The sequence below is a fragment of the Canis lupus genome, chromosome 3 (genome assembly GCF_011100685.1).
Source record: "Canis lupus familiaris isolate Mischka breed German Shepherd chromosome 3, alternate assembly UU_Cfam_GSD_1.0, whole genome shotgun sequence".
Classification (NCBI taxonomy): Eukaryota; Metazoa; Chordata; class Mammalia; order Carnivora; family Canidae; genus Canis; species Canis lupus.
The window spans coordinates 54986802-55001291 of record NC_049224.1 but is presented as its reverse complement, the minus strand read 5'-3'; the positions used below and the strand labels follow the sequence as shown (position 1 = coordinate 55001291).

The window sequence follows — 14490 nt, the reverse complement described above, 5'->3', positions numbered from 1 at the left end:
CCCGAGGCTGAGCCCCTTCCTCTACCCTCACCTCAGATTTGCAGGCAGGACACTGACCAGTGGGAGCCTGGTCCTACTGACCCTGGATGCTCGGCCCACTGGAGCCGCCCAGCTGACTGTCAACAGCGAGAAGATGGTGATTGGCACCATGCTGGTGAAGGACGTGGTACAGGCTCTGACCCAGTGATTCCCAAGGGCTAGGACCTCTTTGACCTCCACTTGTCGCTCCCTCATTGTACCTGGGCTGTTAGCCCCCCTCTTCTCTCTCTCATAGCAGATAGTATCCAGGGGGGCCTGTTGCCCTCTGCTCATTACCAGGCTCCCCCCACAGGGCCCCTCCCTATAGGTTCCACTGTGACCTATGCAGGGGGAGCCAGCAGCTGCTCCCCTCATCTTCCTGGCTTTCTGCAGCTATTTATGTAGCAATATCCCAATAAAATGTCTTCTCCCTATATGCTGGTTCAGCTTTCCTTCCTTCTGGGTTCTGATAAGGCAGTGGGTGACCTGTGGTCCCTGTGACTTTCTAGGGAAGGCTGTGGCTGATTCTCACAGGTGACTCTGCTTGGACTCTATGGTGACTGTCCCTGAATCTCCAGGTCTGTCTGTGGAAGAGACACACCCAAGCAGAGACAGGGAGACCAAGCTGGAAGAACTCCCTGGTCATTTTTATGAGCCTCTGCAAAAGCGAGGCCTCTCCAGTAACCGTCAGCCCCTTGGTTTCCCCCATGGGCTTTTGGGGAAGACTCATAATGTGGGGAACTCCCCAGATGTAGGTGTGAGGTTCAGAATATGTCTGCAGCGGAGCCCCCACCAGGCTGGGGAGATGACCCAACCAGCCATTGCAGTTGGGAAAGAACAGGAGAGGTGGAAGAGTGCTTCCCAGATGCCCCGTGTCCCATCAGCTGGGGATTTTAACAACATGCAAATTCCGGTCAGTGTTTGCAGTGGGGCTTGAGATTCTGCATTTCAACAAAGTTCCAGGGGCAGAGGCTATTGCTCTGTGGACACTTGAACAATGAAGATAGCCTCTGTCCCTGGGACATGCCTTCTGGAGGTGGCAGTGAGGGTCAGGGCCCTCCTTGATGCCTTTTCCCCTGACAAAAGAGGCTGAGCAGTGGTTCCAAAAGGTGTATAAAGTATCACATTAGCATGTGTTCTATTAAAAAAAAAAAAGTCTATGATCAACAAGATTAGGAATAATGGATTTATTTATTTATTTATTTTTTGGAATAATGGATTTAAATGAAACAAGTTTATTTCCCACATACCTTCTCAAAGCCTTTACTATGTCAATTTGCACTGTGACCTATCCTTCCCCCAAAGAGGTTGGAGCAGTGTTACCCAAACTTGGTTTTGCTTTTGAAACACTTTTTCCCCAGAACGTGTTGATTGCCTGGGTTACAAGGAACACACTCAAATGATGGTTTGAGATGTGATGCCTCAGCCTCTGGTCCTCTGTGACCAAGACTCCACTCCCTTGGCCATACCTCCCTCCCCCACAGCCCTGTCCCTGAGGCTTTCCTGAGCAAGTCGCTGCAGGGTAGAGACAGGTACAGCAGGTGTGCCCTCCTCTCAGGGAAGGAGGACAGAGGAAGTGCCAGGGGATGCCCCTGCTGCTGTCCTTGGAGACCGGCTGGGCTCTGTGGCACCAGAGAGCAGCTGGAGCCCCACAGTCTCCCTGGGATCACTGTTTTTGTCACTGCTCTGCCAGTCAAGGGCAAACTGGTCGACTCATTCTCACTCTTGTCTCTGAATCAGCACTGCCCAGAGCAGAAGAAGGTGAGAGTGGTTTTCTGAGGAATCTGGACAAAGACCATCAGAGAATTCTAGGCTGACCTGTCCTTTGCAACAAAAGCCCCAGAGTAGATTCTGTAAGAGCCAGAAGTGTATAATGCATAGCACCCAACATCCCTTGAGCAGCTCCCATCCCCAATTCCCACAGCCTCTCAGGAAGGGTCCTGGGGTCTCCGATCCTGAGCGAGAATCCTACGTGCTGGAATCTGGTTGCGGCCCTGTGCTGGGTCCTCTGGAGCATGTCCCAGCCTGTGGGTTTGGTACTCGCAACCCTTTATGAGCAAACGGTTCTTGTGCTGGTCTCAGGAGAGAGGCAGGGAGTGGGGGAGTGAGGTGTGGCCGGAGAGTGTGACTGGGCAGCTGGCCAGGAGGAGAAGGAGCCCAATGAGCAGGCTGTGCAGCTGGGGCTGGAGATGCTGCAACCTCCAAGCTGGGAAGCTGAAAGAGCCCAGGCTGTGCTGAGGGAATGATCGAGGGAAAGAGAAGCTTTGCCAGAGGAAGGGATCAGCTGCCCCAGCATCCAGCCCCCAGACCAGCCCAGCCCTCCCAACACTCTAGGTCCCTGGCTGAACCTGCCACAGCCCTGCCATGTCAGCATCCCCTGAGTGAGTCTCTGCAAGGGTAAGAAGGGGCCCACCCAGCACACACTGGGGGGAGCAGATGAGACATGCAGGGCAAGGGGACCTCACTCTCCCCTAGAACACTCTTCTTTCCAACCCATATCATACCCTGTATTTTGTCATGGACCCAAGGCTTTGCATTTCTGGTGCTGTTTTGTCCCCAGGGCCTCAGGGGTTTGGGCTCAGATCTCCTGGATTTCACAGTCCCATTAGCAGCGTCAATGGGGTGGCCAGGAAGCTGGCCCAGAGCTGGGGCCCCCAGACCACAGAGCACCAAGACTAGGAAGCACTCTTAGGATTCTGCTGGTACATAAGGACGCTGGGAAGAGGTACAGGTGGTTGGACTCACAGGGGGAGAATGTGCCCCCAGCAAGGATGGGGCACAGCAGGAATGCAGACCCAGGAGGTCTGAGTGTGCCTGAGCCTGACCACAGGCCTCCACAGGCCAGAGAACAGTGAACTGAGTGAGGGGCTGGTCACAGAGCCCAGTCCAGTATGGCTTCAAAGTAGTGCCCTGGAAAATGCAGAAGAAATAGCTTCAGATTCTGGCCAGGCTGTGGCAACTGGCTAGCTGCCATGACTGGCAGACAGATCTATCTAGGGCTGGTAAGGAAGCCACTATGAGGCTGTGCCCACGCCAGGACCCCCACCCAGCCAGTCCCTAGGGTGAGGCTCTGCGCTAATCCTTCTTCTGGGCAATCTGGGGGGCACCTCCTCCTGGCATAGCCTGCAGATCAAAGGGATGGGTGTTGTGTGGGTAACTCAGTGTGACAGGGCTTTCCCTGGTCTGACCGGACAAGGAAGGGAATGTAGAAAAACTATGCCCCACAAGAGGGCCTGGGCTCTGGATAGTCAAAATCCTCACCACCAATTTCTTACCTGAACATTGCTGAGCCATATACATATCCTGCTCAATCACCCCCATCTCTACTATGGCTCAAGATGACAGGGCTTAGAAGGGGTGGTTGGGGAGGGAAGGCCTGCCTAGGTCCCTCCTTCCTCTTCAGTGACTGAGCAGCTGATATGTCCTAGGTGCTATGGTGACAAAGCTATAAACTAATGACTATGACAGGGCTGTGAACCACAGAAGGCCTACTCAGCCCCGTAGGTCCCATCCTACTCTACCAGATGCAGAGCTAACTGGGTGGGGAGAGCCTCAGCTCTGGGGTGCAGACAGGAGAGCTGGAGGAGGGTGCTCAAGGACGAGAGCTGTGTCTTCCCTCTCTGACTGCCTGCTCTGTTCTGTCTCCCGGGGTCAAGAGAAGGACAGTGAACTAGGATCTGGAAGCATGAAACCCAGGATAGGGTATGGAGCACAGGGGGTACCAGCAGGGCATACCATCTTGGATTTTCTACTAGAAGGTGGTCTGAGCCCACTGTCTCCCCCACCCCACTGATCTATTAAGAGAAAGTGCTTAGGGCTGTGCTGTTTGACCCTGACCATTAGGAGCTCCATCCTTGTTGTCCCATTACTGCAGAGGATGCTGTGGGATCCCCGAGGCCTCACAGTGGGCCCTGGAACGGTGCTGGGAGTGCCCACACCCCCTGAACTTCTCACCACTTCTTATCCTGGTGTCAAGAGTCCTCCAACTTTAGTCCATTTTCAGATCTTCCACCCTGAGACTCTGCTTAAACAGAGATACTGCATGGCTTCTCTGTGGTACCTGGGGACAGAGCTTGGCAAGAATATCCCAGACACCTCTTTATTTTTAAAAGACTGTTTTAAAAATACTACTCAAGGGCACCTGGGGGGCTCTGTCAGTGAAGTGTCTGCCTTCGGCTCAGGTCATGATCCCAGGGTCTTGGGATCGAGCCTCACATCGGGATCCCTGCTCAGTGGGGAGCCGGCTTCTTCCTTTCCCTTTGACAGTCCTCCCTGCTTGTGTTTTTTTTTCTCTCCCTCTCAAATAAATAAAATCTTTAAAAAATAAAATGCAAATACTATTTAAAAGAATTATGTATAACATTCATATAGAAAATTGTGCAAATCACAAGCATGCAATTTGATGAGCTCTCATAGAATGACACCCCCTCCACCCCCCGGCACGTAAACAAGAAACAGGGTGTGACGGTACAGCCCCCACATGCTTCCTTCTGGTTTGGGGCAGTGTTTTATTTCGCTGAGAGACCACGGAACTTTGAAGCCATCTGACACCCGATTCCAACTGGCAGTGGGATCCCAGGTGGCCAGCATGGACTTGTGTCTGGCAATGCCAGCACGGTAGTATATGCTACTCTCTGGGGCCACCAGAGAGGGCACCAGCGACCCCTGTAGCAGAGGCGAGGGATGTGGAGATAAGCAGGACTGTCTTCTGGTCTTACCTGAAGGAGAATGTGAGGGGCAGCTCTGGGGTCGGGGAACTCTTGAGGGCTTGGGCAAGGTGACTTTGATCTAGGCTTTTACATGCCAGAGCCCAGCATCTGCACCTGCAGAGGGAAGGCAGGGAGAGGTGGGGTTGGGAGAGGGCGTCTCCCTAGGACGATGCAGCACGGAGACCCCAGGATCCTGACAGGAATAGCTGCATTCTCTCGAGTGAATCCTGAGACATCTCAGTTTCCTTAACCGAGAACAGAGGCCACGGCCTCCTGAGTTCTGCTCCTGGTGCTGAGACTCCAGTTATCTCTAACCCACTATGAGCATCTCAGGATAAGCAGCTAGCCCTCAGCTTTCACTGTGATCAGTGTGGCAGTTCACCTCCAGGACAGCACCCAGGGATCCCTGCTTCTGGACCTGGACATTTGTGCCCTTGGGCCACTCTCTCATACATTTCCTCAGGCTTGATGGGTGTGAACAACGGGAAACTGCAGAAGTGACAGTATGTCCTTCCTGAGATGAGGTTAGGAGAGTCACCGTACCTCCATCCTAGTCTCCCTCTCCATCTGGTAATTTGCTCTAGAGAGGGCCAGGTGCCATGTCTTGAGCTAAAGCCAGCAGCCCTCTGGAGGGAGAGGCCCTTGTGACAAAGAACTGGAGTTTTGCCAGGGGCCACTTGAGTGAGCTAAGAAGTAGACCTGCAGCTCTGGGCAAAGCTTCCAATGACTGCAGTCCTGGCCAACAGCTCATCTGCAACCTCAGGAGGGATCCCAAGCCAGAGCCACCCAGCTAAGTCATTCTCGGATTCCTATCAGAAATTGTGTGAGGCGAGACATTTTGTTGTTTGGAGCTGTTTAGTTTGGCGTTAACTTTACAGCAATGAATTAATACGACTCAGCCCTGGACCCAACTTTTTGGGTCGAGGGAACGTCCCTCAGAGGGGGCCTGGGCCTTACAGGCCCTTTGCTCTGGCCCTTACAGGCCCTTTGCTCCCACATCATGTCGGTGGTGTGCTGGAGCGGGCGTGCTGGCTCGGAGCACTGACTGCTCCCAGGAATTCTGTGAGCCACATAGTGTCACACTGGTAGTGTGAAATCAGGTGTGGTGGGAGTATTTATGTCACAGAAATAGGTGACTATGGCAAATAACTCCCCTTCCCACAGCTAACTGTCAGACGTTTGCCAGCACACTGCCTTTAATCTCTGTCCCTTATTTCTTAAAAAAACTGTGATATTTAAAGAATATCACATAACAACCACGAATGTACTGATTCCCAGGCTTAAGGAAGAAAGCACTTATCAATTCAGGCAATACTCTGTCCTCATTTCACAAGCTCTTCTCTCCTCCCCTGAAGTAAATCACTATTTAGAATTTTCCATTTATCAATGTCATGTGTTTGTTTTGTACTTTTACTACATACGGATATGTCCCTGAACAATAAATAATATGGTACTTTGTGATAGCAGTATACTGCATGTTTTAAATTTTTATGTAAATGGCATCATAAAGTATGTATTCTCCTACCTCCTGCTTTTTTCACTATTTTTTCTTAGTCATCTATGTTGATATAATTTGGCTTTATTTAACTTACTTTTATTTATATATAGTATTTCACTGTATGACCATACCAAAATTTATTGACCCACTCTCCTGCTGGTGGATATATAAGGTTATTTTATTTTTGCAATTATGAATAATACAGCTATTGGCATTTTTACTCATACCTCCTTTAACAAATACAAAAGTTTCTCTAACAGGTTACCCTAGGAGTAGAATTGCTGGGTCATAGGGTATACACACCTGCAAACCACCAGCATCACCAGAATAGCAGCAGTTCACATCAAGAATGATCACAGTACCTTTGTTCATAAGAGTCTTCAAGCTGGAAGCAATTCAAATACCAAACAACAGGAGAATAGAGAAATAAATTCATTATATCCACACAGTGGAACCCTGCTTAACAAGAGGACTGAACTGTTGCTACAAGTGACAACATGTGTGGGTCTCACAGATACCATATTGAATGAAAGACACCACTTATATGAAGTTCTACAACAGGCAGAGTGAATGTCAGGAAATGAATGAGAATAATTGGAGATACACAGTGGGAAGAGGTATGATGGAACCCTACGGGGTTCTGGAAAGATTCTATGCCTTGATGTGGGTGATAGTTACCTGGCTCTATACGTAGGTAAAAAATTATCGAGCTGGACACTTAAGATTTGTGTATTCCACACTGTGTGTGTTATCCAAGTCAAAACAATGTAGAAAATAAAAGCAAAAAACTTAAGTAGGGGAGCCAATTTATACCCTCACTGGCAGGGATCCTGCTATTGGGAAAGTGAGACTTTTTCATTTTTCTCTCCTGTGGTTTCATTTGCATTTCCCTGGTAATTGCTTAAAGTACACATCTACTGATACGTTTGTTGGGCTTTTGGGTTTTCAGTGTCTGTCAATTGCCTGTTCCCATCTTTTGCCTATTTTTCTATAGGTTTGTCTTTTTTCCTCATTAATTCCTCATAAGGAGTTCTTATGCATTCTGGAAACTAGTCCTTTATAGATCTCACATTGCAAATAACTTCTTCCAACTTATGACTTTTTTTTTTCAGATTTTAAAAATCTTTTGTTAAATCAAAGTTTTAAATTTTTTGTTTTTTCAAAGTTTTAAATTTTTTTTTTCAAAGTTTTAAATTTTAATGTGGCCTGGGGCACCTGGGTGGCTCAGTGGTTGAGCATCTTCCTTTGGCTCAGGTCATGATCCTGGGGTCTTGGGACTGAGTCCTGCATTAGGCTCCCCACAGGGAGCCTACTTCTTCCTCTGCCTATGTCTCTGCCTCTCTCTCTCTCATGAATAAATAAAACCTTAAAAAAATAAATTTTAATATGGCCAAATTTAACAATCTTATAACAATATGTCTTGTGCTTTTTGTTTCTTATTTACAAAATTCACCCACACTCTGAGGTAACAAAATATTCTCGTATTTCCTTCTGAAACATTCCCAAGTAGTGCCTTTCACGTTTATATCTTTTTTTTTCTAAGATTTTTATTTATTTATTCATGAGAGACAGAGAGAGAGAGAGAGAGAGGCAGAGACACAGGCAGAGGAATAAGCAGGCTCCATTCAGGGAGCCTGACGTGGGACTCAATCCCAGGACTTCAGGATCACGCCCTGGGCTGAAGGCGGCGCTAAACCGCTGAGCCACCCGGGCTGCCCTCTCGTTTATATCTTAACCCACTTTAAATTTGCATTTGTGTATGATGAAAGGTGGGGCTGGTCCACATTTTAAAATCCCACTTTAAAAGACATTTTAAAAATACCCAAACCAAAGAACATGATTTCTTCTTCACAGAGCTTGGGAAAAGTCTAGCAAAGACTTGTGTGCTTATTTTACCTCGTAGTTTTGAGTTCCTAAGTGAATCCCCCTTCTGATCTTTTTTAACCAGGAAAATTATTTCCTCCCAGCACTGTCTTCTCTTCTTTCCAGTTCTCTGCCTGCGGTGGAAGCAGTGAGCACGACTACAGGGTTCCTCCAGTCCTTTTAGTACATGCATTTAAAACTTAGTCCAGCCAATTACCGTTACACTTAGAACCTGTATTGTAAATCTGGGGCTTGACTGCAGAGACAGTGCCAGGCATAGCTGGGCTCAAAGGCTGTTTGTTGACTCTGAGAATGGATAATGCTGCCTATTTGTTCCTGCTACTTCTGTCAGTGACCAGCTGTGGGGACTTGACCGAGTCATTTAATATCTCCACCTCTGCTGCTTTCCACACCCTGTGGATTGTGGACACCTTCCAGTCAGAGGTACTGTTCTTCCTGTTCTACCTGCAGGTATGGCCAAGTGAGGGCAGGGAGCAAAGAGGCATGGCTACACCTGAGGCCATGATTGTATTTTTGACTCAGCCACCCCTTCCTCCACCATCTGCAGTAAGCTCTGGGGTCAGTCTGAAGAACTGCACACATAAGGGTCCTGGCAGTTTTGTTCTGATCTAGTTAAGGCTCTGAAACAAGGAGATTGTCTGGGTTTGAGTTCCCACTCTTCCATTTCTAGCTCAGAATCCTTGGGCTAGGTACTTTGCCTTTTTATTTTTTATTTATTTTATTTTTTTTTTTTGAGCTTCAGTTTTCTCACCTAACACAGGTAAAACACTTAGAACTGTGCCAAGCACATAGTGCTCAGTGAAGGTCAGTTGTTATTACTGGGACAGCAATTTCTGTTCCAAGTCACCTAAAAGATGCCTTCGTTTTCTTATGGCTAGAAGCTTTAAAATATGAAAGACTTCCCAGATACCTACTCCCTTGGACACTATTCCAGGTTTCAGATTCTTATCTTGTTCAGCTTTGGGTCAAGGAAAAGGTTGTACACAAGTTGGCGGCAAGAGAGCTGCACGGGGACCCTAAATATACTGGGCTTTGCTCTTTTAATTTGAATTAGTGGCCAGATTTAAAATTAGGAAAATTTCACGTTTAAAAAACCCAAGACAACCCAGAGTGTCTTAAAAGATCTGGCTGGGTGGGGACCTCATTACAACATGGTATTTATCAGCTAATTACCCTTTTAGATATGCCCAGGCCTTCTCCATGCTCACTCACTCACCCTCATGTGGCTCCTGTGCCATGGGTTGACCAGGTTATGACCCCCAAGAAGACAAGATACACCACCCCAGAGCAGCTGTCCTATGCTGTGTGTGGGCCAGAGTAAGACTTGGGAGTGGGCTGCTCCCCAAGAAGGGCGGGCCCCAGGAAGGACCCCCTGAGGGAGGGTCCCAGGGAAGCTGAACCATGAGGTATGGTTTTCTGGATGGCTGGGGTGCACCACCTTAAGAAGGAGGGCAGATGGCTGGGCAGGAAGAGGGTAGAATAGGTGACAGGTCGGGGATGCAGGACCCCCTTTTGCTCTACCCCTGCAGCCATCATCCTCTCTGCCTGTGACCCCCAGCAACCCAAGAAGTTCCCCGCACAAGGACCTAACTGTGAATGGAGATTGGCCAACTTTCACTGTCACTCTGAGTCCTCCTACTCCATCTGTTCTTACCCCGGCCACCTTTTCCCATTAATCCTCCTGATACAGTAGGTTTAGACCACTGACTTCCTCTCCTTCCACAGAAACCTGCAGTTACCCGCACCCCTCACCCCAGCCAGTAAATCCAGGCCAGCCTCACCAGTCTGCCAGGAAGAGCCCCGTGCATAATAAATGCTTTATAAATAGTGTTATGAGGAGCTTACACAGGTAAAACCCTTAGTAATGCTTTACAGATGCTGGCTCCTCTCCTCGCTCCAGTCCCTGTTTCTCCTCAGCTTCTACAAGTCTCCAGCAACATCTCAACAGACCTGATGCAGCCATTCCCCTGTTTACAATTCTTAATAGCTCCCTGCTGTCTGCAAAATAAAGGCCCTTCACAAACTGGGCCCAGGCTTCTTCCCTCCGGTGGTATCAGCACACACGATCCTCCGTCCGGTCAGATCCAGCCGCTCCGTTCAATCCTCCCTCCCCGCCTTTGCTTGGTCTCCGCCTGGAATGCCATCTCCGCCTCTGCGAGCGCCAGGGGCTTCCGGTCTGCTCCTGCACCAGCTACCCCAGGTCGCCTTCCGTGGCCACAGCCAGGCCCACGGTGGTGCCTCCCGTCCTCTCTCCCTGTAGCTTCCCTTTGCAGGAGGGCAGGAGCGTCGGAAGCGGTTTGCCCAGGGAGCTGCGGTCCGAACAGGACCCCTGGTGTCTTTGGAACTTTCCGGAATCCCCGACGCGTCCCCGTCTCCAGCACCGGGTGCAGCGGAGCTGGTGTGAACGCGCCTGCGGAGCCCGGGGACGAGGGCGGGGGCAAGGGGGCAGGGGGGCAGGGGCGCGCAGGGCTGCCTACCGCCCTGGAGGGGTCCTTGGAAGAACAGGAGCTCGGACCCGGGGCTCTTCTTGACAAAGCACCAGGTCGCCGCGTCGCAGGGGCTTGTAAGTGGCGCCCCACACGAGTGTACGGGGCGAAGTGGGGCCCCGAGGAGGTAAGTGACTTGAACAGGGTCACTAAGTGAGCGGCGCGCTCGGGCGTGGGGCTGCGGCCCCGCAGGCGCTGGCTGCCACCCTCCAGGTCCCCGAGCCCGGCTCCGGGTGGGCGGCGAGCCCTCGGCCCGGCCGGCTGGGAGGGGCGGGGCGGGCGGGGGCGGGGGCCCGGGCGGGGCCGGCACAGGTGCTTCGCATCCGGCCGCGGTGGGGGGGGCGGGGGGAGGCTCCACGGGGGCTTTATAAGCGGCCCGGGGCGCGGCGCTGTGCGCGGCTCGCTGCAAAAATAGCGCCCACGTGTCTGCGCGTCCCTCGCCTCGCCGGCCCGCCGCCCGTCCGTCAGCCAGCCCGCCCCGCAGGGCCACGCCGGCCCCATGGCGTTCCCGCTGGTAAGAGCCGCCCGCCCGCCGGCCCGCCGCCCGCCGGGGCGGGGCTGGGCGGGGCGCGGTCCTGGCCGCAGCAGCTAACGGTCCGCGCGCAGCCTCGGCCAGCCCGGCGGCCCCCTCTTCCCCGCCCCCCCCCCCCCGTGAGCGCGAGTCCCGGGCGGGGCGCGGGTCACGTGCCCGCGGGCGTGGGGCCTCGTGGAGGGGCGTGTGGCGAGGGGGGCAGGGAGCCTCCTCGTGACTCAGGGCCTTTGGGCTTAAAGGCGCCGCGGCCCTCCGGGGGCGGCCGGCGGGGCCTCCAGGCTGCGCTGCGGGCTCCCAGGGGCCTCGAGTATATGTCCAGACGGGAGCCCACCGGGCGGAGGGGCGCCTCGGCGCCGGGAACGCTTCCTCCTCCCGCAGCCGTCGCACGTGAGACCCGAAGCCGCCGGCGCAGGGAGCTCCCGCGCCTCGCAGCGCCCCCAGCGAGTCTCGTTCGTACCCAGCGGGCGGCGGGGGCGGGGGCGGGCGGCCCGGGTGGGGCGGGGCTGCGGGCGGCGGGGACCCCCGCGCGGGGCCTCGGCTGGCCGGAGCGCGCCGCGACGGCAGCTGGCGTGGTTCCTTTAAGGCGGAGGGATCGGCACCTCGTGCGGGCCGAGGTGCCGCGGCCGGCCCCGGGAGGTCACATGGCTTCACACGTTCGACTGCAGGAGCCGCGTTCTGAGGGCGGGGTCGTCTAGGTGGGGTCGCACGCGGGGGCGGCGGGGCGGCGGGCACGTGCAAAGGGGGCTGCGCGGGGGCGCGGGGGGAGGCCCCAGGCGGCGCCTGTGAGGTGAGTCCTGCGGGCCCGGAAGGACGGACGGACGGGTAGGCGGCACCTGCTTCTGCTTCCCCGGCCGGGCGGCGCGGACGGAGGGCAGGCGTGCGTGTGGCCTTGGTTTTGTCATTCTCTCGTGCACCCAGGTTAGCGGGGCCAGGTGCACCAAGCTGGGAGGAGGTGGAGTTACAGACCCCGCTCCGGTTCAGGTGTGGAGCTGCAGCTGAAGGGCAGCTGGCTTGGAAGGCCTGGGCCAGTACTGAAGCCTGCTGGGGGTGCTGGGGACCCGGACCGAGGACAGGTCACTCGCTCGCCTTTGGCTGTGCCACTCGGCGTCGCTCCTGGGCTTTTTCGTGGTGCCGGTGTTGTCTGTCGTCCAGGAGCCCCTGACTTCGTAGCCTCGTCCGCAGGAGACCCTGGCCAGGTAGAGGCCTGGTGAATGGCCGGGTGCTGCCCGGGCGCCTGTGGGAGGCTAAGGCACACCTGGGCGCTGAAGCACACCGCCGCACGCGCGCCGGGCGCTGGAGCTGGCAGGGTGCACCTTGCGGGCCTCGGTCCTCCGCACGTGCCTCCAATTGGGACTTCGCTCCCGAGGGAGGCCAGAAGCTCGGCAGCCTCCGTGGCAGCGCCGAGAAGCTGGGGGGTGGGGGGCGCTTCTGGGAGCCCCGTGGGGGCCTCTCCCCTACCCCTACCCCCACCCCCACCCCGCAGTCTCGGTGCTCAGCGCTGCATTTCTCTGGCAACTGCTTCTGGTCTCCCTGGCTACCACTCCGCAGCCACACTCCCTGTTCTGGCACCTGGGTAAACTACTGCTCTGCGTCATCTGTCGGGGCGAGGGGCGAGTGGGCCACTTGGCTTTCTGGGAGGCACAGGTGTGCCGCCTGTCGTCTGCGCCCCCTCGCCTCCCCGCCCCATCAGGTGACCGAGTGCGCACTTCCAGTGCGACTGGGAGGTTGGGAGGATAGTTTGCACCCTCAGGCTCCATTTGAGCCTGGGATGCACGCTGGGTTAAAAATAAGAGGAAATACAAACAGGCAGCACAAAACCTTGGAAACCTCAGCTTGGTGATTGTTTCCTTGCGTGGTTGATTTGGGTCATAGGTAGGAGAGGAGTAGAAGTAGTTCTCCTGGAGCTCAGGGGGAGCCCGTAGGGATAGCAATGCTGCGGAGCTCAGCCCTGTCTGCCGTTCCTTGCAGGACTGGCTTGGAGCTGCACTGCCCCCAGAGCACGTTGCCATAGAGTTTGGTGTTTGCCAAGTGATTGAATTGAAACTTGAGTGGCCTGGCCCTGCAGGTCAGTTTGTAGAACTAGAATTTGGGAGTTGGCTACCCTATATGTAAGTCAGTCTTTATAATATAAAAATGGTTGCCTTGCCCCCTCCCAAGGCTTGCCTGCACAGTAAGAGCTGATGCAGGTGGTGAATGATCACAGATATGTTCTCAGTTTGGGTTGGGCCATAGGCACCTGATACAGGAGTGGGTCTTTTGCTGTGGTTCACCTCCCATGGCAATGATCCTGAGACAGAAAGCAGAGGAAGGTGGGGAAAGTAGGAAGACTCCAGGCTTCACACTGAACTTGTTAGCAAGTAAGCCTGTGTTAATAGCTGTCTCACTAAGTATTTTCATGAGTCATCAAGCTATTTATTTTGTTTTTAATCCTGAAAACTGGTTGCATGCTCAGATCCCCGCAGGGAACTGAGGTAACATAAATGAGGGAAGAAGGGAGAGAAGAGTAGTGCCTACTGTGCTAGAGTTTGTGTCTAAAGGGAGCAGCTAGTAGCAGGAGTAGCAGCAGTAGCAGTCACACACAGACATGCAGCCAGAATTGATAGGTCTTTGACTTTTTTCCTGGTTAAGCTGACAGTCGCAGTTTTAAATGTAGAGCTTAAAAAATTGTGGACTGCGTAAGGTTTTAAGGTAACATGTCTCTGAAGAGGAGATTCAAACTCAGGGCTGGTTTGGGATCCCAGTCTTCAAATCTTCCTTTTAGATTTTTCCCCTATTTTGCAAATGAGGAGACAGGCTCAGAAATTGTTACAAGGCTGTTGGGAGATTCAAGTGTGAACCTAGCTCTTTCCTTCTCCAGGTATGATACTGTGTGCAGTCTGGTAGGTCAGAGGGATCAAGGAGTTATTGGTGGTGGACATTGTATAGGAAATCCAGTGGTTTATGGGCTGGTCCCATTTATAGGCACGGCGAAACTTAACTGCATTGGATGGAATCTCTCTGGTTGTTATGGAAGTCAGTGTGGGTCTTCTGAGCATTTGTGCAGTGGTGTTGATGTCAGGAGGAATGTGCTGTGTCTATCATTCCGGGATGTGTGTCAGAGCAGTTAGCTGATCTGAGAGAGCCAGAGGTTTGGAGAAATCAGGCTCCTCCCACTGTGGGGGTGACCCTCCCCAATCCTCTGAGCAAAAGACTTTCCTTTTTCAGGACAGTTAGAATTTCAATAACTTTTTCCTTCCGAGATTAGGCAAATGTGATATTATATAATTGTTTTAAGACCTTTGAAAGTAGAATATGGCTTATTAAATCTCACCTTTTCTCTCTTAGCTAAAATTCCCATAATCCTGCCTCCTAGATTTCCAGGAA

General features: G+C 53.0%; 2 protein-coding genes across 12 annotated transcripts in view; both read left to right on the top strand.

Annotated features, from left to right (window-relative positions):
- The window catches only part of AP3B2 (adaptor related protein complex 3 subunit beta 2), a 33402-nt gene extending 32950 nt beyond the window's left edge, over positions 1-452 (top strand). For both annotated transcript variants that reach the window (XM_038532940.1, XM_038532939.1), the window contains exon 26: positions 37-452. In XM_038532940.1, the coding sequence (XP_038388868.1) occupies positions 37-187 (151 nt within the window). In that variant the 3' untranslated portion in view covers positions 188-452. The remainder of the gene's footprint in view (positions 1-36) is intronic.
- A 10121-nt stretch (positions 453-10573) lies between these two features.
- Positions 10574-14490, top strand: part of CPEB1 (cytoplasmic polyadenylation element binding protein 1) — a 94382-nt gene continuing 90465 nt past the window's right edge. For 2 of the 10 annotated variants that reach the window (XM_038532927.1, XM_038532928.1), the window contains exon 1: positions 11426-11576. In XM_038532927.1, the coding sequence (XP_038388855.1) occupies positions 11439-11576 (138 nt within the window). In that variant the 5' untranslated portion in view covers positions 11426-11438. Of the gene's footprint in view, positions 10723-11030; positions 11110-11424; positions 11577-11679; positions 11823-11925; positions 12046-12120; positions 12324-14490 lie in introns of those variants that run through there. The other 8 variants (XM_038532936.1, XM_038532930.1, XM_038532926.1 and 5 more) reach the window with 8 other exon arrangements.